The sequence below is a fragment of the Rhipicephalus sanguineus genome, chromosome 9 (assembly GCF_013339695.2).
Source record: "Rhipicephalus sanguineus isolate Rsan-2018 chromosome 9, BIME_Rsan_1.4, whole genome shotgun sequence".
Classification (NCBI taxonomy): domain Eukaryota; kingdom Metazoa; phylum Arthropoda; class Arachnida; order Ixodida; family Ixodidae; genus Rhipicephalus; species Rhipicephalus sanguineus.
This window is the reverse complement of record NC_051184.2, coordinates 21250264-21272896: the sequence shown is the minus strand read 5'-3', so window position 1 is coordinate 21272896 and position 22633 is coordinate 21250264. Positions and strand designations below refer to the sequence as shown.

The window sequence follows — 22633 nt, the reverse complement described above, 5'->3', positions numbered from 1 at the left end:
TCTGCACGAAATCTCTAGTAAAGCTCGAAACTTCATAGCTGCGCGCATAGCATGGGCATGAAACGTGAGAAACCCGCTGCCGTGGTCTAGTGGTTATGGTGCTTGACCGCTGATCCGGAGGTCGCGGGATCGAATCTCGACCACGGCGGCCGCATTTCGATGGCGGCGGATTGCTTGATGTCCGTGTACTTAGATTTAGGTGCACGTTAAAGAACCCCAAGTGGTCGAGATTTCCGGAGCCTTCCGCTACGGCGTCCCTCATAATCATATCGTGGATTTGGGATGTAAAACCCCAACAATTATTGTACGTTTCATTAGTTTCAGCATTTCACCGTGATCACGAATTGGACAAAAGGGAGTCTGGCTCGTAACTTGGCCCACTTTTCGTGCGGCCCTTGAGGAAGGTATACAGGGAAACAGAACACGAAATATGCGATAAAGATATGCAACAAATAGTCGAGGAACACTAGAGTGTTGCATATAAACGGAGGCACAAGCAAATGTTGGCACCACCGTGGAGTCTTGGAAACCGCATCGACGGCGGGCAGGCCGCGTTGAAGCTCACATCGAACGCGACTCTATATGCTTCTTGTTTACGTTATTTGGTTGATCACGCTATGCTATTGCTTGATCCGAATTACTCGAGGAGGCGTACGGTAGCTACACTTGCAGGAGAAGTCGAAATGAAGTTTTAAGCTTTAGTTGTTATTAATTAAGAACATAACAAGACGGGAGTCGTCATGTTCTAAGCGATCTCGTGGAACAAGTGATAAAATTGGACAAAAAAGAACATGACCGATCCCTCTGTCATAGGAATCGGAATAACACGAAAGTGAAACGTGTCTTCACAGACGTAGTTGAGCGTTTGTTGTGCATTCTTTCGCCCCAAGCGCGAAGGAATGAACGTTACAGCATCAAATTATAATGTTACGCGAAGAACGGCAAGCCGCTCGAAACTTGCAATGCGCTGCTCAAGCAGAGAGGACGCGCGGAACGAACATACACAGGATGAGCGCGAACTGTCACAGTTGTAACTTATTTCTGTGTGAGCAGCGCGCTCCTTTCGCAAAAGCGGCCGCTGCAGTGAGCGAGGTGACCTTCGTGCTCTCAACGGAAGCTTGCAGTCAGAGCGCAAGACGTACAAACCACCGAGATTACGAGATAAGCGCCCGCACGAGCGACCACGCCCTGTCGAGGCGCGCGCTAATCCGCGTGGGGGACGACTTTTAAAGCGCACTCTTCGAGCCCTTCGCGCCATCTCGCTAGTGATAACGAAAACACGCTATACCGCCGATCTCTGAGTACCGCCACCGGCGAATGGTGTACATAAATAGCTCGCCGTTAGCAAAGCAGAGAACATGCCGTCTGTGGCGGAGTCGTTACGCGCTGCGCGCTGGCGATCGAGAGGTCGTAAGTTCGACTCCCGGTGACGGAAGTTTTTCTTATAGCTTTTTTTTGCCATATTTTAGTCTTTATATTTTACAACGTCATATCCGTGACGGAAATGCGTCAGTGGAGCCGTGGTGGACCCCGGCATAAAACACTTTCGTGTTAAAAATTTTAAAAATCAGAATCATTCCACTGTGAAGATTGAAGCCAGCGAATATTGCTATACGGAATTCATATATTATTAACTGAGTACACTGGGCTATTAAAGAGGCACTCAAAGGTCCCGGTGTTTTTCTAGCCAATGATGCATATTATCTCGTCAACGGCGGTCTCAAAGTCAAATCCTGTTGTACATTAGAAACCTGGTTGTTTCCAAAGTAACAAAATGGCACGACGTTCGTTTCCTATGCGAGTGGTCTCGTCCTTCAGACGAAATCGTCCCCCTAATTCTGCCATATCGGCGAAATCATGCACCTTTACGTTTACTTTTACGCCGCGTCCATTTTTTTTTCGACGCAAAAACGCTGGATTTGTCGAGACAGTTGGTTCGCCGAAAATTGTTGTTCGCATTTTTTGTCCGCGGACGCGATCCTCCAGAACCTAGCCATATACGACATAGCTGTAAATAAATAAACAACAACAACAAAAACTCCTCGGAATTCTGAAAACAGCTGTTTCATGTTAATTGCGGGAAGCAAGTACAGGGTCCGTCCGTAAAGTATTGGGACTGGGTCAAGCAAAAAGAATGTATTGATCCGATCGTTATATATTATAGAAATTCTTCAAAATTGCTTAATTGGGCGTCGATACATCGAGCACACGGTGCAAAGGCTTCTCGGAGACTCTTGTGACAGCCCGTTGGATGTCGGGAACACCGTCGAAACGGTGACGTTTCAGGCTTCTCTCGAGATTTGGGCTCACATCAGGGCTGATGCAGCCCTGATACAGCCCTGATGTGCGCCCGGCAGATTTATTCATGTTCCCAAAGCTCAAGCGAAGCCAGAAAGGTCACCGTTTCGACGGTGTTCCCGGCATCCAGCGTGCTGTCACAAGAGTGTCTGAGAGAGATCACGGCAGCCTGACTTTCAGGGAGCCTTCGCAGCGCGGGAATCGCGTTGTGCTCGATATATCGACACCCAAGTAAGCAATCTTGAAGAATAAAATTTTATGTAACGATTGGATGGACAAATTAATTTCGCTAGACTTAGCCTCATTACTTTACGGAAGGACTCTGCACACTGCTGAGGAATCCGGAAAAAGAGACAGCTTTACGTGCGAGACTGGACGCTCCTTGCGAACGGACGGAGGCGAAGGAATGTGTCGGCTCACCGATTTGGAAACCGTCGTCTTCCCTGTTTGGAGCCTCGGTAGAAAGGACCGACGGGGTCCGGAAGGAACTCCGGGGAATTGGGAGCCCCGTCTTTCAGAAGGCTCGTTCGCACGCCAACTTCACATTCTTTTTGTGCGGCAACCTCGCGCGTTGGCGACCGAAAAGACGATTAGCCGAACGAAACAAGGACCAATTCGCGAGAGACGATAGATACAAACAAAATCGAAGAAAACGAACCAGCGAGAAGGTCGGCGCAAAACGAAAGAAAGGAAGAAAAACCGAGTGGTCGTTCGCCTACTATTGGAAGATCGGAAGGGGGGGGGGGGATAGACGCAAGCGAAGCAGACGAGTTTTTGTGTTGCGGTTTGGCTCCATGGCAACCCGATCGCTGCACCATGTGTGTATGTCCTCGCGTCGCAAGCTTCAACGCAGAGCTCCTAAATAATTGCGGCGGTGCTACGAGCCAACGTTCGATAGTGCCTCCCTTCCCAAAAGTTTGCCCCAATTATTTATCCTAAACTAGCCTCCGACAGATACTTCTGCCATCTGTCGCTTTAATTACAAACAGATTTTGCTTGCTTATTGTCATGCGTAGCGTAAACATACTTTTATTTTGCGCTCATAGATGGCGGATGCATCTGTGAACGCTCTCTGTGGATTGTTGACGCGGTACTATCGGATTTTGTAGCGAAGTTCCGCTTCTTAATGTGATCGAAGGAAATGTGCTGGCGGGCGCGTGTGGGTGGCCTACGCGCGCGCGCTGATTGACTTTTCTTTGCGGCTCGAAAAACAAACAACAAAAACGGTAACAGCGAAACGTCGGCGCTTTGGCGTAGTCACGTGTCACATGCGTAGACAGGAGCAGCACCGCTTGAGGGCAACGCGATTACTACAACTAAGGCGCGGCTTCCTTTTTTTTTTTTTTTTGTGTGTGTGTGTGTGTGTGTGTGTGTGTGTGTGTGTGTGTGTGTGTGTGTGTGTGTGTGTGTGTGTGTGTGTGTGTGTGTGTGTGTTCAATTCCAAGTGTACCAGCCGCGTCGTGTCGCTCGGACCTCGCAGGGTTTCTCATAAAATATGTTCCAGTTTGCTGTGCCGCGTCGATCGTTGTCAAATTTATTTCTCCATGAAAGAGAATTTTCCCTCCCTTGACGCCCGCCCCACTTTAACTCACATGTATGAACCTATGCGTGATAAATAAGTTTATTTACAGTCTATCTTTGTACGTTGATCTGTGGAACTACGATTGCGCCGCTGCAGAGGTTCTGTTCAGACGTGCTGCTGTAAGACTGTGTGAATTTATTGTGTTCTCCTGCGAGCTATGCAGAGTGTGTGTGTGTGTGTGTGTGTGTGTGTGTGTGTGTGTGTGTGTGTGTGTGTGTGTGTGTGTGTGTGTGTGTGTGTGTGTGTGTGTGTGTGTGTGCGTGCGTGCGTGCGTGCGTGCGTGCGTGCGTGCGTGCGTGCGTGTGTGTGTGTTTAGACAATAGAGATTTTTTAAATAAAGAAATACCGTGACATTCATGCGCCTGTCGTCTTGGCAGAGGAACGCTACATGGAGGCGATAATACTTTGTCGCACCTAAAGTTCTGCTGAAATGATTAATTAACAATTAACAAAAACTCGTTATTGAACTCCTATTTATTAAATTGATTGATGATGGTGTTTATTGGCGCAAGGGCCAAGTGTGGCCAAAGAGCGCCTTCTAATTAATAAATTGAGGGTAGCTGTTTAGGTAGAAACGTCGTAGGACGGGCCAATTTAGGGCACACCCTTATTTTAGAAATCCCAAAAAACGCATAATTTGTGATATTAATCACCGAAATTCAAGGCCCCGATCGAGGCGATATCGAAACTGAGCGCGCCGGGTGCGCAGGAAGTGCCGCCGATGTGTTACATTACGTCAGAGCGGAACTGCACGTGACGTACTTTGAAAAAGAAAAAAAAGGCTCGTAGCAGCAGAATGTGGTCAGGAAAAAGGGCAAGCTATCCAAAAAAAAAAAAATCACAGGATATCCACGGGTGAATGATGAAGAGCTTGGGCGAAGCTCCTGAAGCAATCATGGTTGTACCGTGAAATCTTCAGTGGTTTCGCCCAGCAGTAATCAAAGCGATAGCCCAGTACATAATCAAAGACGTGACAAACACTGTATTTATTTATACAAGAAATTTTATTCGTAAGTGGTAGCTAGACGTGGCTTCCGTTCCCCCTTCATTATAACGGCTTTATGGTCGGTGAAGTGATGGATCGATGATGGGTCCTAGTGGGATGTTTGCAAAGACGAAGTAGTGGGCAGTTTGCAAAGGATCTGTGATGGGTCGTAGTATACTGCCGGTTACGCCTTACGCCTTACGCCGGACAAGGTTAGACTAAGAGGAGCTTCGCCCCTAATACGCAAGTTTGGGGCTTCTTTCTTAGAGCAAATTTATACAAAAGGGCTGAGGGGAGTAATGATTGCCGCTCTGTAACTGCCAAGTTCGAGCGGCTGACACCTTAACGGCGGCTATCAGTGGATCGTAATCATTATCATCGTCAATCTCAGCCTGTTCTAGTGCAATGCAGGATAAATGCTACAGGCGCGCATACTTAGATTTAGCTGCACGTTAAAGACCCGCAGGTCGCGGGATCGAATCCCGGCCGCGGCGGCCGCATTTCCGATGGAGGCGAAAATGCTCGAGGCCCGTGTAGGTAGATTTAGGTGCACGTTCAAGAATCCCAGGTGTCTGAAATGTCCGCGGAGCCCTCCACTACGGCGTCCCTCATAATCATATCGTGGTTTTGGGGCGTTCAACCCGAGCAATTAAATTAATTACCCACTGCAGGATGAAGCCCTCTCCCAATGATCTCCAGCTTACCCTATCGTGTACAGGCTGATTCCATTTTATTTATTTATTTTGCGATCCCTGCGACCTTCTTAATCTTAATTTCTTCACTCCACCTAACTCTCTACCTTCCTCGACTGCGTTTCCCATCTCTTGGTAACCATTCTGTTGCTCTTACTGTCCACCGTTCGTCTGCTCTACGAATTACGTGGCCAGCCCCGATCCATCTCTTTCGCTTGATGTCAGATAGGAAAGCTGCAGCCCCTGTTTGTTTCCTGATCCATTCTACCGTCTAGTGGATGAGTGAGGAGGAAAAGGAGAGAGAGAGAGAGGATAGAGGGGAACTACACTATAACCTTATTATAAAAAAGCCACATCTGACACCAAAATGACTTCGTCGTATCCTAAAATTCGTTATAAAAGTGCATTCATCACACTGTATACATGACAAGACTACTTTTCATTTACTTCGTTATAACCGATAACTCGTTATATCCGTGTTCGTTATATCGAGGTGTGGGTGTACTTACATATGTACACAGATGGGTGAAATGACTATATTCTAGGGATGGGCGAATAGTAAATATAAGTTTCGAAGAGAATTCGAAGTGAATGGTGATTTTGTCTAATAATATCAAATCGAATAGCGATTCTGTCGAACAATATCGAGTCGAATAGTGATTTTGTCGAATAATTTTGAATGGAATAGTTCGAATGGTATATATCACGTATTATAAAGAAAAATGCACATTTTTGTCATGACCCAACTAGCTTGCACAATATTTTTAGTAATTGGAACTGCATGGGTGTCTGCGAATGTCACTTTTTTGTTTCGAAGTTGAAGCAAATTTGAGTATAGTACGTGGCAGGATTTGAGTAGTAATGAGACTCAAGTTAAAAGCTTCAAAATGTTACAATTAAAGATTTGTTGTACTTAGCGCATATAAGCTCGCATAACACGCTTCTAAATTAAAAAAATTTCACCATCTCCCACTGAAGTGAACCATGTGGGGATGCGAAGGAGCGCATGGGTCGACTTACAGTTCCGTTCATCACGGGCACCTTGCCCGATGTTAACGCGTCCTTGCAAGTGGAGCACACCATAAATTCACTGTAGTTGCTGTGGCTGTTACTCGTCCCGAACTCTTGTTGGAGCACGCCACGCGGGTTCATCGCGCGTCTGCAGAATCTCGTTCCCCGACGCCATCACGTGATTGCTGAGAGAGTGTAAGGGGGAGAGGCCACAGCGTCTTACCCAGCCCCTTAAACAGGCGCGAATGCGCTAGCGCGTGCCAGCACACGTGGTTTTGTTTCCGTTACGCTAAGCTAGGACAGCATACGGCAGCCCGGGCCCCTAAAGTGCTCTGCACGTATCATCATCAAGGCGGTCGAAGAACAAGACGAAGAAGACTTCTCCTTGGCGCAAGCGCGCGCTCAGTATGTTACAGATGGCTATGGTAGCTTTTAGAAAGCGGACGGTCGCCAATGGAACTACGAACAAAGCTCAGCGCTTGAAGTTCAATAAGGTTGAGAGCTGGGCTAGTTGGTGACTGATCATTATGCCTATAAGGTTAGGTAGCGCACTTTCGACGGGGACAAAAGAAACAGAAAGGACACGACACTCGCTACACTCGCAACTGAATTTATTTCAGGAAAATTTGGTTCATTTCTGTGTCACTCGGGGGTGCTTGGGTGCATATATATTGAAGTATTTTTCCTGAAATAAATTCAGTTGCGAGTGTAGCGAGTGTCGTGTCCTTTCTGTTTCTTTTGTCCCCGTCGAAAGTGCGCTACCTAACCTTATAGGCATAATGAAAGCTCAGCGCAAAAGCTGCTTCGCATCCAAAAAAGGGCGACGCAATGAATGCGATAGCAAGAGATTGAAATGTCACACGAAGAACGACAAGGAGCTAGAAACTTGCTGCGCGCCACTGAAGCACAAAGGACGCTCGAAAAGAACGCACAGGTCTCCACAGGAGCAGCGCGAACTAACGACTGTCACAGTTGCTAGTCTGTGTGTTTGAGCAGCGCGCTGCACCCCGCGCTCTTATATATTTCTTTTTAGATGTGAAGCAGCGTTTGCGCTGGGCTTTGTCCGTAGTTCAATTGGCGACCGTCCGCTTTCTAAAGCCTACCATAGCCATCTGTAACATATTGAGCGCGCGCTTGCGCCAAGGAGAAGTCTTCTTCGTCTTGTTCTGCGACCGCCTTGATGATGATACGTGCAGAGCACTTTAGGGGCCCGGGCTGCAGTATGCTGTCCTAGCTTGGCGTAACGCAAACAAAACCAGGTGTGCTGGCACGCGTTAGCGCGTTCGGGCCCGTGTAAGGGGCTGGGTAAGACGCTGTGGCCTCTCCCCCTTACACTCTCGCAGCAATCATGTGATGGCGTCGGGGAACGAGATTCTGCAGACGCGCGATGAACCCGCGTGGCCCAACAATAATTCATGGTGTGCTCCACATGCAAGGGCGCGTTAACATCGGGCAAGGTGCCCGTGATGAACGGAACTTTAAGTCGACCCATGCGCTCCTTCGCATCCCCACATGGTTCCCTTTAGTGGGAGATGGTGAAATTTTTTCCTTTTAAACTGCGGCGCGTAAAGTGGCCGCTGTGCGACTGCTGCCACGCGGTGGCGTCTGATGCAAAGTGTGCCCGGCGTTTGTTTTTTTTTTCTTTCCACATCACGAGTGGGTACAGAAAGGGGCCACTTCTTCGTGGACGTCTCAAGGGCAGTTTTCAAATCGAAAGGAAATGTAGGAGCGTTGCGTGATAGCGAACACGCTCAAGCTCCTCCGTGATCTGCGTACCGCCAGGGGTAACTGGTGTATATAAATAGCTCGCCGTTATTATGCCAGCGGATGCATGGCGTGCATCTGTTTTATATATACACATACGTATACATATACAAAATATGACGGCGACGGCACCGGCGGCGGCAGAAATCCGCGGAGAGTGTCCATATAATTGATATCGCAATAATAATTATTAGATATAGAGGTGGTTCGTACATTTAACCTTCAAGTGTGGCTTCGCGGCAATGCGGATTTCCCCTGGATAATGGATAGGTGATTTCAGGGCAGAGCAGCCTCACGCTGCAGTGAAACCACCTTATCAGGCGGGTCACATGCGGTCAAATATACGTCTATTCGTTGATTTCGAATACTTCGTATTATTTAAATTCGTGTCGAGGTGAATTCGAATACTGAAATATTCGTTCGAATATTTGAAGCGGGCGAATATGCGCCTATCAATATCGATTTCGCCCTCGACATTCGATCAGAATATCTCGAACTACGTGCAACGTTTGTGATTTGTAAAAAATATTACATAAATTAGTACGCACAACTATCTAATATAAACACCTGCCCTCAAGTCAATAATTAAAAAAGCTAATTAACGAGCTTTTGTTAATTAGTAGTAACAGTGTGATTTTAACTGCGGCAAAGTGTTTCCGCCTCGATGTGGATTGCGTATGCGAAAACGACGAGAACCTTACTGTCGGGATTTTTATTAAAAAATCCGTATTGTCTAAAAAAAGAACACCCTGTATATTGCAGGTTACTTGTGGCGTTTTGCGAATGTATATGCTTCGATTTAAAATTCAAAGTGAATAAAAAATTGCAGGACTTGTACTATTATTTATGTCAACGGTTTGGTGGGAGTCATTGACGATGAAATATGAATCTGATTGCTGGACTATCATTGTTATCTTCAAAAAAAAAATAACCAGTGAACATAAACATGCTTTACAAGAATAGTTTTTAGGGATATATCGCAGGAGGCTAACAGGTATAAACAACTGGAATGGAGCTACAGTGAAAGAGAAGCTTGTAAGAAAAAGTCACAGTTTCGCCGCAAGGGCGAAGCAATGAATGCGATAGCAAGAAACAAATGCTATACGAAGTTAGGCTCGCCAATGGATACTCTCAGTTTGAACAGCGCTCCTGTTGCAAAGGCGGCCAAACAACGAAGGAAACTAGCGTGCTTCAAGTGTCGAGCGGTTACACTTGATAGTTCGCGCTCATCTTCTGTTTGTTCGTTTAGCGGCGTCCCTTGAGCTCGAGTGACTTTCATACGCTCCGTAACATGAGCGCGGACATCACCGGTGAAAGCTAGAAACATCCCTCTTCCCCTCGCCACAAGAAAACCGCGCGAGCAGACAGCGGAAGGGCAAGGTTCTTCCTGCGCAAATATAAGAAGAAGCGAGCGAGCTCGCCGACGACTTAAATCCACCCGTCGCGCTCCTCGCGCCATCTCGCTGGTAATGAAGAAACGCTTATAAGCACCTGCCGTCTCTGCGTCCTGAAAGCGGTAAAGGGTGTGTATATAACGCTCGCCGTTAGCTCCCTGAAGGATCTGCCTTTCTGGCTTGGTGGTTAGCGTCACGCGCTGTGGAACGAGAGGTCGCTGGTTCGATTCCGCGCTTCGGAAGCATTTTTCTGAATTATTTTTCTTTGAGACTTTGATATATATATACATACTTATACATATACGGTGCATGACGGCGGCGACGGTGACGGCAAAATCCACTCGAGACTGTCCATATAATTGCTATCGCAATAAAGTAAACTTGAGTGGGCATGTTGGCCGGTCATCTTGTAGCACCATGTTCAAGTCGCTTCTTTTCTTTGTGCAGATACTCCTGTGCGGTGCGACAGCAAGGGCCAGCGCACATCAAGATGCAACCAACTTTGTCATCGAAGTGCATAATTCTACTTCCGTCTCCGCGCACGCGCCACCTATCGTCCACGAATGTTGGGCAACGCTGCTTCCAGCGACATCAACGTCACCCCAAGCGGATAAAAGACGCCTCCCATCCCCAGATACCTCCAGTGGGTACACAAGCTGCAGGGTCTTCTTGTTGCACTATGTTCAAGCCACTTCTTTTCTACGTGCTGGTTGGTAACACAGTATCATCTGTTAAAACTAGCAATTCTTTATTCATCCAGCTGACGTGCCTACGTAGTTTGTATCCCTGTATTGTAACATTCAACAAGTGGTTTTGCCCAGTCCAGGGTCCTCCACTTCGGAATTGTTGACACAGTTGATTGAAGGTGAGAACAACGTCCAAAAAAGGCTTGATGATATTGAGCTGAAATTAAAAACTGTCGAGTTAACTTATATGATAATTAAATGATTCAGCGATAAAGTTAATAGTCTTGAAAAGACAGTTCAAAACTTGGAAAGTAAGCTTGTTGATGTAGAGGATAGAAGTAGGCGTAACAAAAGCCTTGTTGTGTTCGGCATACCGGAAAAGAATAATGTCGCCTCTGATGACCTCATGGATAGCGTAGTTACCGATGTGTTCAAGCATACTTTAGACATGAACGTAAACTTAGTCGTGAGGATTCATAGGCTAGGGACAAAGCAGCATGGTAAAAGGTCATAGGTGCGCGCAGGGTTCCCCATCAGGGGGGGGGGAGGTTCATCGCAGTGCCCCCCTCCCTAATACGTCAATGTACGAGGCAGATTTTGCCCCCCCCCCTCCTTTAGGTGACTAGGGATGCGGCCGCGCCCCTGCCCCTCCTCGTGCGCACGCCTGTGTAAAAGGCGACCAGTGATCATGAAGTTCTTCGACCAGAGGGAAAAAGTTCATGTTCTGAAAAGTTAAACTTGAAAGGGAAGGGAATTTCTACCTCAGAGGATCTTTCTGCAACCATTACGCACATGAGGAAACCGCTTTGGAGCAGCACCTCAGATATCAGAAAATCGGTCACAAAGGTCATGCTTTTGTATAATAATATAATAATAATATCTGGGGTTTAACGTCCCAAAACCACGATATGATTATGAGAGACGCCGTAGTGGAGGGCTCCGGAAATTTCGACCACCTGGGGTTCTTTAACGTGCACCTAAATCTAAGTACACGGGCCTCAAACATTTTCGCCTCCATCGAAAATGCAGCCGCCGCGGCCGGGATTTGATCCTGCGACCTTCGGGTCAGCAGTCGAGCGCCATAACCACTAGACCACCGTGGCGGGGCGGTCATGCTTTTGCATGATAGATTTAAGATTGACAGTTGATTGTTAACATTAGATGAAGTTCAGTGGGAAATGGTCTCTAATGTCTGCTGACGGAACGATTGCAGACATTTTCTATATTAACGCCCATACTATTCTATCAAAACGCAGGGATGCAACAGCTGCGCCAATTGCGCCAATTTGATACAATTCCTTATTTTTGCGCCAAGCTGAGCCAAAACCGTGAAATTTGTTAAAATTGCGCCACGCTGCGCCAAAATGCCCGGCCAGCTTAAAATTTTCTCAGTTGCGCGAATTTGAGCGAGAAATGAAGGCCGCGTTGGTCATCTGCAGTGTGGGCATCGTCATCCAATACAGACGCGCAGACCCTAACAACCCCTCGCGACAGAAAAGAAAAAAGTCAGTTTCACCGGAAGGACGAAACAATGAATGCGATAGCAAAAAATTGTAATGCTATACGAAGTGAGGCTCGCAGCAAACTCTTTTGTATCCGATCTCGCGTAACTCTACAAAACGTTGGTGTTCGACAATACAGCGTTTTCAGGAAAAGATGCTCTTTCTGCAGTGTCTTCGCATTGAGAGCGCCGCACGTAGCAGGATATACGAGCCTCCCGCTGATGTCTGCCGAGATAGCGCGCGCGCCAGCGATCGCGACCGCGCTCATGGAATCAAAGTTCAGAAGTCGCTGCTCGAGCAACAGCACCCCCCCCCCCCCCCCACAGCCCGCTCCCTTTTCGCGTCTTTTCATGCTCGTTCAAGACGGGCGGGGGCGTTCCCCTATGCTTCGATGGCAGGCTTCCCGAGCGGAGTGGTGTTATCGCATGCGCCCTCCGAGCGACGGAGATGGGCTGCCTCGTTTGATACCTGCTTCAGCCGCGTTCGTCGCACACACTCGCGCGCTTTTGCTCACGGTAGACCATACATACTATGCACAGGGATATGTTATAAATTCGGAATTTATACGGGAGATGATGGCAAAAACTCGTCGAGAGTGTCCATATAGTTGCTATCGCAATAGAAAAGGACAATATTCAAATTTCCTGATGCTTGTTTTATTGTGTGCAGAGCGCTTTTTAAGCCACTTTTGCCGCAGTACAATGGTGTCCTGCGGAAAAGCATACTGAGATTTAGAAGGGGCTATTAGGTACTAGCTGTCAGGGACACAGCACATTTTGTTCCTTAATTACGCATTCGTGCACTCGCCGTGCAATTACCAGTACTAGTATGATCACTGACGTCTAAAAAATTATTGGCAATTATTTGGAGCTGCTCTGTAAATAAAGCCTTTCTGCGGCCTTGAGAAACAACAGACAAAAGCGTATGCCAGTTTTCTTTTTTCGCTACCCCTGCTCCTGCTTTACGAATCTCCCAAATTTCCAGGTTGCCAGGTTCGCAGGTCCACTATAGCATTTCCAGTGCCTGTTGAATTATTTGACAGGCCCTGCAAATGCCAATGTGGACTTAGTCATTGTTCGCACTGTGCGGTGGCTCAACACACTGTTTTTATTGAAATAGCTGTGTTCACGTGCACTGTGCACGACTTAGCTGATGTTGAATGGTTTGTACGTATTTTTGTTTTCTTTTCTAAAAGTAAGCCTTCTTTGTTATATTGCTCCAAATATGGGATTTCGTGCTAAAAAATCAGTTTTTTTCGTAACCTGCTCCAAATTTAGATTTTTGTGCTCCAAAAGCAACATTTTGCTGCTCCAAATCCTACTTCGGCAGTTGAATCCCTGTAGTAGTAATTGTGGTCAGGTTGTTGTCGAACCACAAGCAATCGCAGACCTTGCAGCTGTGGCCAAACGTGTGGTCGAGGAAATCGCGCTTGAAGCGCGCGTCGGCGCCACCAACTTCAGGTAGCGACCGCTTTCGGCGCTTGGCCGCTGCGTCCCGCGCCCGTACCTCTTCGAGGTTCTCTTGCCGCCGCTTCCGCGCTGCTTCGGTGCTTCGCTGTCTTGTATCTCGGGGTCCGCCCGACGCTGACGTCTCTTGGGGCCCTTACGAGGTCTCACCGGAGCGTCTTGACGGCGAGCCCACGCTGCTGCTGCCTAGCGAGCCCTGGTTTTGCCACGTAAATCCTCCCAAATTATAATTCATGCTTAATGCGACGAGTTTAGAGACTTTGGCGAACTCGTAATTTCAGAAACGATCGTACAATCTAACCCGGATATCTCACATCTGTAATGTTTTGTAATTCGAATATTCGCTGCTCTACTTGGCACCTTTTCATCTCGTACTTTCAAATGCGACTTATTAGTGGTTGCTATCCAGTAAGGACTTTTTATTGTAAGAGATGAATCACACGATATATTTTTATGAAGTACTTGCCTTAGTTTTCGCCGTCCGTTACTCACGCCTCTGATCAATAAACAATGACCTCGCATATAAACGCTAGTGCCTTGAATTATGTGTGATTATACGTGAGTATAAACGTGAGTCGGCGTTAGGCTGATATTAATGCCGAAGTTAAGTAGATAGGAGTCGCATAGGTCGGCAAAAAATGTGGCGCTCACTCAGACTCACTCACTAAATAAATGTTGCGCTTAGCGCTCACTCGGACTCAGACTCACAACACTTTTCCTTAACCGGAATCACTCGGACTCAGAGTCGCTAAAATTTTTCACAACAGGACTCACTCGGACTCAGACTCACCAAAATATTACTCACTCGGACTCACTCAGACTCACGGCTTGATCCGAGATCCGAACTGGACTGACACTAGTCATCGGCAGTCAAGTTTATCGCTGGTCTTCAAACGCCAGACATGTGATTCGGCGATACGGTATACATGTGACATTAAAAAAACGGAGCACGACTTCGCCGCATAGCTGTGGTTGCTAGCCAGACCTACACGCAACTCTGCTACCTATAGACTATTTTACGTAAGACATATGGGCACTGTCACATTGGGCTGTTAAACGGATGTTTTCTTATTTTGTATTTCGTGGCGTGAACTGATAACGTCAGGAAACGCCGAATGCACCCGCCCAACCTTTGTCACGTGTGTACGCCCAACGTAGCGCTGTTCGTTTAGTTCTTCAAGATACAGGTTAACAGCCAGTATGGTGGCACCGAAACCCTTCCGTAAAATAGTGTATAGCTGCAGGGGAATGCCTCGGTAGTGGATAAAGTTAATTTGAATACTGGCGTATAAGCTAACCACGGCTTTCACGTGTACGTATGCTTAGGCAACTCCGTAAGGGACCTCTACGAATTTTTGCTGTGGTGCAGTGAATACATCAATTTTTTTTTCGGAAACGTTACTCTTGAAAGGCAGTGCTACGTGCGATGCTGTTCTGCACCCCTGAGAAAAAAAAAACAAAAAAAGCTTTGATGGGGTGTCTAGAGATGTTGAATACCCGTGAATGTTTCTCTCCGATGCCTTTACAAACCCTGCAGCCCCGCGAAGCGCCGAGGGTGACGAGGAAACCCCCACGTCGCCTTCAGGCGCTGGCACTACCAAGACCTGGCAGTGTCCGTCGTGCTCCAAGGTGCTGTCGCGCAAGTCCTGCCTGAACCGACACCGCCAGCTGGTGCATGAAGGGTCCAGGCCGCTGAAATGCCCTTACTGCACCAAGTCGTTTGGCCTCAAAGACTCGCTGCGGAGCGACATCCTCCGCGTGCACACCGGAGAGCGGCCGTTCGGGTGTCACCTGCGCCCCAGCACGTTCTTCCATAGATCAGACCTGCAGAGGCACCTGAAGTGGCACAACAATGTCCGTAGGTTCGCGTGCGACCTCTGCCCTGGCAAGTTCGTCTTCAAGGAGCACTTGAAGCGTCACCTGCGCACCCACACCGGGGAGAGGTCGTTCGCGTGCCCGGACTGCCCCTGGAGGCTGTCCACTTTGCAGACCCTCAAGAGACACCCTCTGACGCACGTCGAAGATTGGCCGCACCACTGCGAGGTTTGCGATAGACGGTTTCGCGAGTTGCGCACCCTTCGAGACCACGCTCGCTCGAGACTCCCGACTGAGATTGGCTTCGACTGAATGGCTGCCCCACCTTCTCACGAGGATTCATTTGTAGGTTGACATGAAAAGAGGACATCAGGACAACCATAATGCTGCTTATCCAGTTGTTCTGTACCTCACCCGTTCTAGATGAATAGTTTTTTCTGCCTTAACCAACGTCTACCGGACGAGTACATTTATCGCTTCGCTAGAGCTTAACATATATACGTGTGCGGAAACTCGAACTTTTTCTCAGGAGCACATTTTTCTGACATGTGCAGCGAACTCCCCACACCGCTCCCTCAAGTGCTGACGCTAACTGTTCCTCTCAAAGCCGCAAAGCAAATTGATACTAGTCTTTGCACAAACACGCACACTAAACAAACCCATCAAATGCTAACGTTCACAACGTCTGGGTTGTCACTTCAATCGCTCTGTATGTGTTAGCTGTTGAGTGAGTTGTGCGACTCAATCAAAGCTCGGTGTTCGCGTACGTTGTAAACTGTTTTGACAATCTGGGCTTTGTTCGGTCGCCGATAGAACGCAGGTAATTCGACCTGCGCAGAAAGTTGTGTCAGGCTCCACTTGCTTGCGCTAACGGGTCACGCTAAATTCGATATTTGATTAAGGTTTCTTTTCACGTACGCGTGATTTGCTTAATATAGGGGTATCACGGAGGCAGCCAGCAACATTACTTGAGGAACATGGGCGCTGCTGTACGTGCATCGCATATCCTTTTTTTTTAAATCACGCTGTAGCAGCGTTTCTTGTTCAGTGCAACTCCAGGACGCCCGTTAAACATTTTTATGTGTGGTTTCTTTAAGTAACAAGACCTGGAGGTGTAGTGTGTTTTGCTGCCGTAACTCGAGGCAGTCCGCTTACCTTCGGTCAATGTGCGCAACACGAGGGCATGCACGCCTGTTCGGTAGGGGTGTGCGAATATTCGAAAGTTTCGAATATTCGTCGAATATTACATTCGAAATATTCGTATTCGATTCGAAAATTGTGTATTCGAAAAGTTTCGAATATTCGATAACTTCGAATAATCGAAAACTTCGAATATGCGATTCGATTATCATGCATAAAATAACTCGTCTTCCACATTTCTGCTGCGTTAGTTTCGCTAAAAACGTTGCCGAGAGGAGCGATAAACATCGTAAGTACACGGAGGCAGGATATCTGCCTGCGACGAGCGCCCCAATACGTATGATTTATTGCTGGTGCATCTCCGACGTGCAGCGCTGTTGGCGATCATGTAACGTACATTTTCAATATTATGCGGCCGTAACGTGCCGCACTACCACTCGTTCACTATGCGGGACCACTTCTGAAGAAAGACAGTGACCCACGTGACTGGTGGCGGACTGTAGGCACCTTCAGATACCCCACTCCGGCAAAGCTTTGCCCCATGTAACTCCCTATACCAGCCACTTCTGTTCCAAGCGAGCGTGCCTTTTCAGTGGCAGGGGTGGGGGGGGGGGGGGGAGGGGGTTGTCTCTGTTACAAGGGAGCGCCTGCTGCCTGATCATATGGAGCCACTCATATTTCTTCATGATAACATGTAGTCATTACTTTCATTGTGCCGTGATATTTGCTTCTGTTGTGATGTGCATTGTGCTAGCCTGGACATTGTGTTCTGGAGATAGCAGTGTATGTTTTGTTACCGGTCAGGCTGTTAATGTTTTTTTTTTTCTTCAAATAGTTACATGTTAAATAAAATATTGTTACTGTGGAGGCATTTTTCCTTTGATATTCGATATTCGATTCGTTATTCGAAGGTGGATATTCGTATTCGATTCGTATTCGAAAAATTTGATATTCGCACACCCCTACTGTTTGGTCATTGCATATTCGCGTATGGGAACCAGGAATAATGTCATTGCCAATGAATATGCGTTTTTCTACGCCAGGCCACCGGTAATATAGCTGCGGTGGGATTACTTTGCGGCGCGCAGAATAATCGGCGCAAGTTTTTTCTGAGAGATGCCGGCTCCCAGTTGACTTGTACAGAGCTCTATGCAGTTTTCGACTAAATAGGCCACGCTCTATGGCATACGGGCGTGTAACCCTCGACGCTTTTGACTGTGCACATGTGTTCTATGTGATGGCAGGAAGCACTTACCAAAGACCTTCTTTGTTTTGTCTTTATATACGGAAGAGATGTGTACTACCGTCAAACGTTGCTTCTGTTCGAAATAAACTCTGCAAAATGAAAGTAATGGGAGGCTTTTGTGAGCTCTATGTCGCATGTGTGTGTCGTTTATTGGCGAGCGTCCACAGACACGATATTGTTATCAACTTTTTGAAGTGACCGTGAGCGTAGACAGGATTTTGTCTTCGTGGGAGGGGACGGCAAACATGCGTTGCATTGTGGCTTGGTGGAGGATGGAAAGGGGGGGGGGGGGGCAATGGTCTCCTTTGTACTAGCCACCCAATGCGCCGCGATGATTGGATGAAAGGGTGCACCAGGGCGCCGCGGTTCGATTTGCCGAGAATACCATATATTACTGCCTGTTGCCGTGCTACGTCACGTCAACAGGAGAAAAAGAGTTCCACACTCGCCGCCATTGCTGCGATCGACGCTGCGTAACACTCCTTGGTTTAAATGCACACACACACACACACACACACACACATATATATATATATATATATACTCCATAAAGTGGACGGGAGGATGACCGCCATCTCAGTGGTAGAGGATCGCACGCGTTATTCGAAGGTCGTAGGCTCGATCCCTGCCGGCAGCAAATTACCTTTTCGTCTACATTACTTTCTTCACATTGATATCATAATTACTAGAAATAAGATCCTCTATACTTTCCTTTGCATTATTGTCGGTTAGTTCTCATTAATATTGTGTCTAACAAAGAAAAAACGAGCACTTAAAGTATAATTTTCTGAGCTTCATGAACTTAGCATGCAATTGAGAATGAGCAGGACAAGCAAACCTTACCGCTAATATTGTTTTATAAAAAATATTGCCTTATCCAAAGGGTAAATCAAAAACGACCTACACGATCAAAATCGACCTACACGCATATGTATATCTCGAAGACTTCAAATCAAATGCCACACGCACGCACACACACAAACACACGAACACACACGCACACACACACAGATCGTGCGTGTGTGTGTGCCGTGTGTGACATTTCCTTTGAAATCTTCGAGATGTTTTCCCCAACTAAATGTCTCCAGAACGGCTAGAAGCGGTTGGCTTGGACAGCCAAAGGAGAGCCATCTTCAAGATGACTAAGCCATAGCTTGACTTCGCACCATCTTTTTCAAGCTCACTCAAGCTGTATCGCTGGTAACCAAGTTACTCTATCATGGTAAGCAGCCAGGACACCAAGCAAGCGGAGGTTCGCGACGCTCCGCGGAATATCTAAATTCAGATGAGACGCGGCGGCGCGAGCACCGTTTCACTGCGCATGTGCACCCCCTAGTCACGTAAGTCGGAGGAGGGGGGCAAGTCGACCCCATACTTTGACTTAGTAGGGGAAGGGGCGATGAACCTTCGCCCCTCCCTGATGGGGAACCCTGCGCATGGTTATGCCCAGGGCTTAAATTCTCCTTCATCGGAGGGAGACTGTGAGATGTGTGTGTTCGTAGTGTTATTCTGGGCAAAAGTCAGTTTCGTCACAACTCTCGCAGGCCACAAAATTAAGTGTGTTTGGTACAATCACAGTGTAGTGAAACCAACTGATCCTAAAAATTAAACGAATGCTTATGAATGTTACACAACGAAATACATCATTCAGTGTCTGTTTCGCGTGTTTGCTCAGTGTGCCGATCTAACCAACCACTAAATCGCTCAGCTCGCTTCATTGTCGCTAATTACTCCCGTACTGCTAGCATCTCATCAATTAAAACTTCTCTAGACCTTCCTACCCTTTCTAACAGGAGGAAGCAGGCCCGCCTATGTCTCTACCACAAAATTTTTTTCATGAATCCTGAAATAAAACGCTTATTGTTCTCGCCACCTTCTTACGTTTCATCTCGCATCGACCATAACTTCAAAGTCCATGTGCCATTCTGCCATACCAACATATACTTCCACTCCTACGTGCCGAAGACTTCATCCGAATGGAACCACCTCCCTGCCTCCATCGCCAGCAACCCTGATCATGCATCATTCTAGACTGCCATCTCTAACTTGTAACCACTCCTCCCTGTAACGCCGCAAATGAAATTGAGAGTATTTAAATAAATAAATAAATAAATAAATAAATAAATAAATAGAGGGCATTTTAGAAATAATTTTTTCAAAAATGACTTGGGGTGTCAAATGATAACAATATGCGAGCTCAAAACAAATAAGTCTAGCTGCAAAGCAGCACATAATTAGTTCGCTGACAGCACTGAGACCCTCAGGCACGAGAATGCTATATTTTATTTTAAGACGAAAGTGTTTTATGCCGGGGTCCACCAAGACTTCCATGACGTATTTCCGTCACGGGAATACGTCAGCAAAATCAACGCCATCAGATGGCAAAGAAAAACAACTATAACAAAAAGTTCCGTTGACCATCATTCGAACCCATGACCTCACGGTACGCGACGATGGCTGATCTGCGTTTAGCCAACTAAGCTACCGGCAAACACATACACGTGGCTGCATGAACGCGCCTTTATCTTTCACATCTTAACCCCATAGCGTTAGAGAGCTGGTATCGCAGAAATTCCGCCGTCGATGTCGGTGACGGCGTCGCTTGTGAGCAAAAAATCATCCGTGAGCGAAAAATCGAGAAAGATGCAAATAAAATAAAAATCTTCGGTCCCATTGAGTATCGAACCCGGGCCGTCTGCGTGGCAAGGAGGTGTCCTACCACACAGCCACGATGTTTCTTGCAACTGCTTCGGAAAAAAACAGTACATAAATGCCATGTAGAGGAAGGAGTCTCCTTAACGCATTTTGTTCGGCGGTATTCACGATGAAAATGAGCCCATTCGGCGATTTGTAGGCGCATTGGCGAGGCCATCAAACTACGTTTTTTTGCGCCACGCCATGCTTCGAAAAAAGCTGGGATAGTGCAGCCATCGCCGCTAAAAACACACACGAACTTTCAAACAGCTCCAAAAATGGACAACTATGTCCATCTAGCGGAAAACATATCAAGCCAACGCCTCCTTTCTTGAGGAGGCGTTGATCAAGCAAACAGAAAACGTTAGATAATGTGCTGCCATCTGTGAGGCATTGTGAGAAATATGTCTCGACTCTAGCACAGGGAAGTGCTTTAGATCGAAAATCGGTACCATTACTATAGATACATCGCGCGCGCGTGTGTCTCTGTGGGTGTGCGTGTGTGTGTAACAACACACAATAAGTACGCACTTCGTGGTTGAAGTGCGCACTAGGGGCCGGATTTCGCTATCGCGTTCAACTCTTAAAGGCGAAGCTTAAGGATCCCCCAATTTTTCCTCTCACAGTGATTTAACCCCCGCAGGGGTTAAATCATGATCATGGGCGTTAGTCCTCGGTACGGAGATGTGCCACTATGCGTTAATGTGGGTGCGTCCACATCAAGCGGTGCTATATCTGCCAAACAACAATTGACATTATACAAGCTCTCATACCAATGCACTATGAACAATCAACCACGTTTAACTTTCGTGTTATACCGATTCCTATGACGGCTGGATCAGCCATCTTTTAACACGTATTTACCTAAGAGTTAGGCAAAATACATGCGTCTTTCGCATTGCAAAAGACTCGTAATACACAACTAAACGAATGAAGATTGTCTGTTGACCTAAAGAGACGAAGGTGAACCTTCACTGATTGACGAGCAGGTGGCCTCAGGCACAGGTGCCTCGTTGAAAAGTGTGTTGTGTCAAGAAGCTCAGTGGAACGTGGTGTTGACCCATGGTGTGCAGCGTCTCTGGCAATATCATCCAGCAGTACGATGAAACCTGTTTCTTTCTTTCTATCTTTTTTTTTTTTGATGACGCCCTATCAACCGAATAATTGCGATTAAATCATTATTCAAAAGATTGGAGAGCTATAATTCACCTCTACAAAGCACTACTGCATGAAAAAAAATCAACTCCAGTGCTTGTCAAATGGGTGGCGCAGTGCTGAGTTGACCTGCCGAGGGGGGGGGGGGGAGCCCCTCCTAGAAAATTGGAGGGGGGGCCGGGCCCCCCTAACTTTAAGCCCTTGTTATGCCTGAGGAAGAAGACGCGACCCGAGAAGCGAGGCTTGTGGCTGTGCGAGAACCAAATCGACGGCGCCGAGCAGATCTGGAAAACGTGACCAGGGAATTGGAACAGTAGAGACTGCGTCGGCAAGATCCAGAATAGAGCTAACTTGGCCTGGTTGGTAAAACATTATGAAACACAGCGCAAGAAACTACAGGGACGCAGGAAGGGAACACACAAAATCAGTGTTGTCCGTGACCAAAAAGTCGAGAAAGATACAAGTAAAATAAACACAAATCTTCGGTTGGAGAGAATCGAACACAGGCCTTCTGCGTGACAAGCACATGCTTTATCGCACAGCCTCGCCATTGCTTAAAACTGGTTCGAAAAAAAAAAACGCTATGTGAATGTCATGTAGTGAGATCAGCCCTTAACTCATGGAATTTCGCGTGGCAGAACCTTAAAATCGCGCCAGGGGTCAAAACATCTGAATTGCGCAAGGAGTGGGTGTTTTAAACGACCACCCAATACAAAGCGCTCGGACATTTAATCACTGTCATCGGCAAACGCATCAACAAAACGAGCAGCCGGGTAGGTTCACGTGTTGCCATACGGACGCGTACTGGACCCTTCGCCTATTCGCCAGAGGATGAATTATGGCGTAGTGGGCACTACGCCACTGTACTTGCAGTAGGCATTCTAGGATAGTTTAAAACGGGCAATGTTACGCGCACAGATGTTCGTTTCCTCACGGCGTGGTTGAGGCATCCAACGAGAACCGAAGCTACGCTAGCACTTCAGGACGCGATGCGCACGGGGCCCGATCACGCTATCGCGGTCTACACCTGAGGGCGGAGCTCAAGTGTCCTTTAAGTTTTTCTACCCTGTCGCAGGTACACAACGTTAAGAAAAAAAAATTGGCCGCGTATCTGCGTGCTTCGCTGCAAATGTCGTGTAAAGACGATAGAAGAGGCGCTGTGTGAGATATGGACGCCATCTGGCAATACGTCGGGAAACACGA

General features: G+C 47.2%; 2 protein-coding genes across 2 annotated transcripts in view; both read left to right on the top strand.

Moving 5' to 3' along the window:
* The window catches only part of LOC119404729 (uncharacterized), a 364008-nt gene that overhangs the window by 78077 nt on the left and 263298 nt on the right, over positions 1 to 22633 (top strand). The window lies entirely within an intron of this gene.
* On the top strand, positions 14884 to 15507 carry LOC119405387 (zinc finger protein 771). The gene has a single exon (XM_037672224.1). It carries the CDS (start codon positions 14884 to 14886, stop codon positions 15505 to 15507), a length of 624 nt encoding a protein of 207 aa, XP_037528152.1.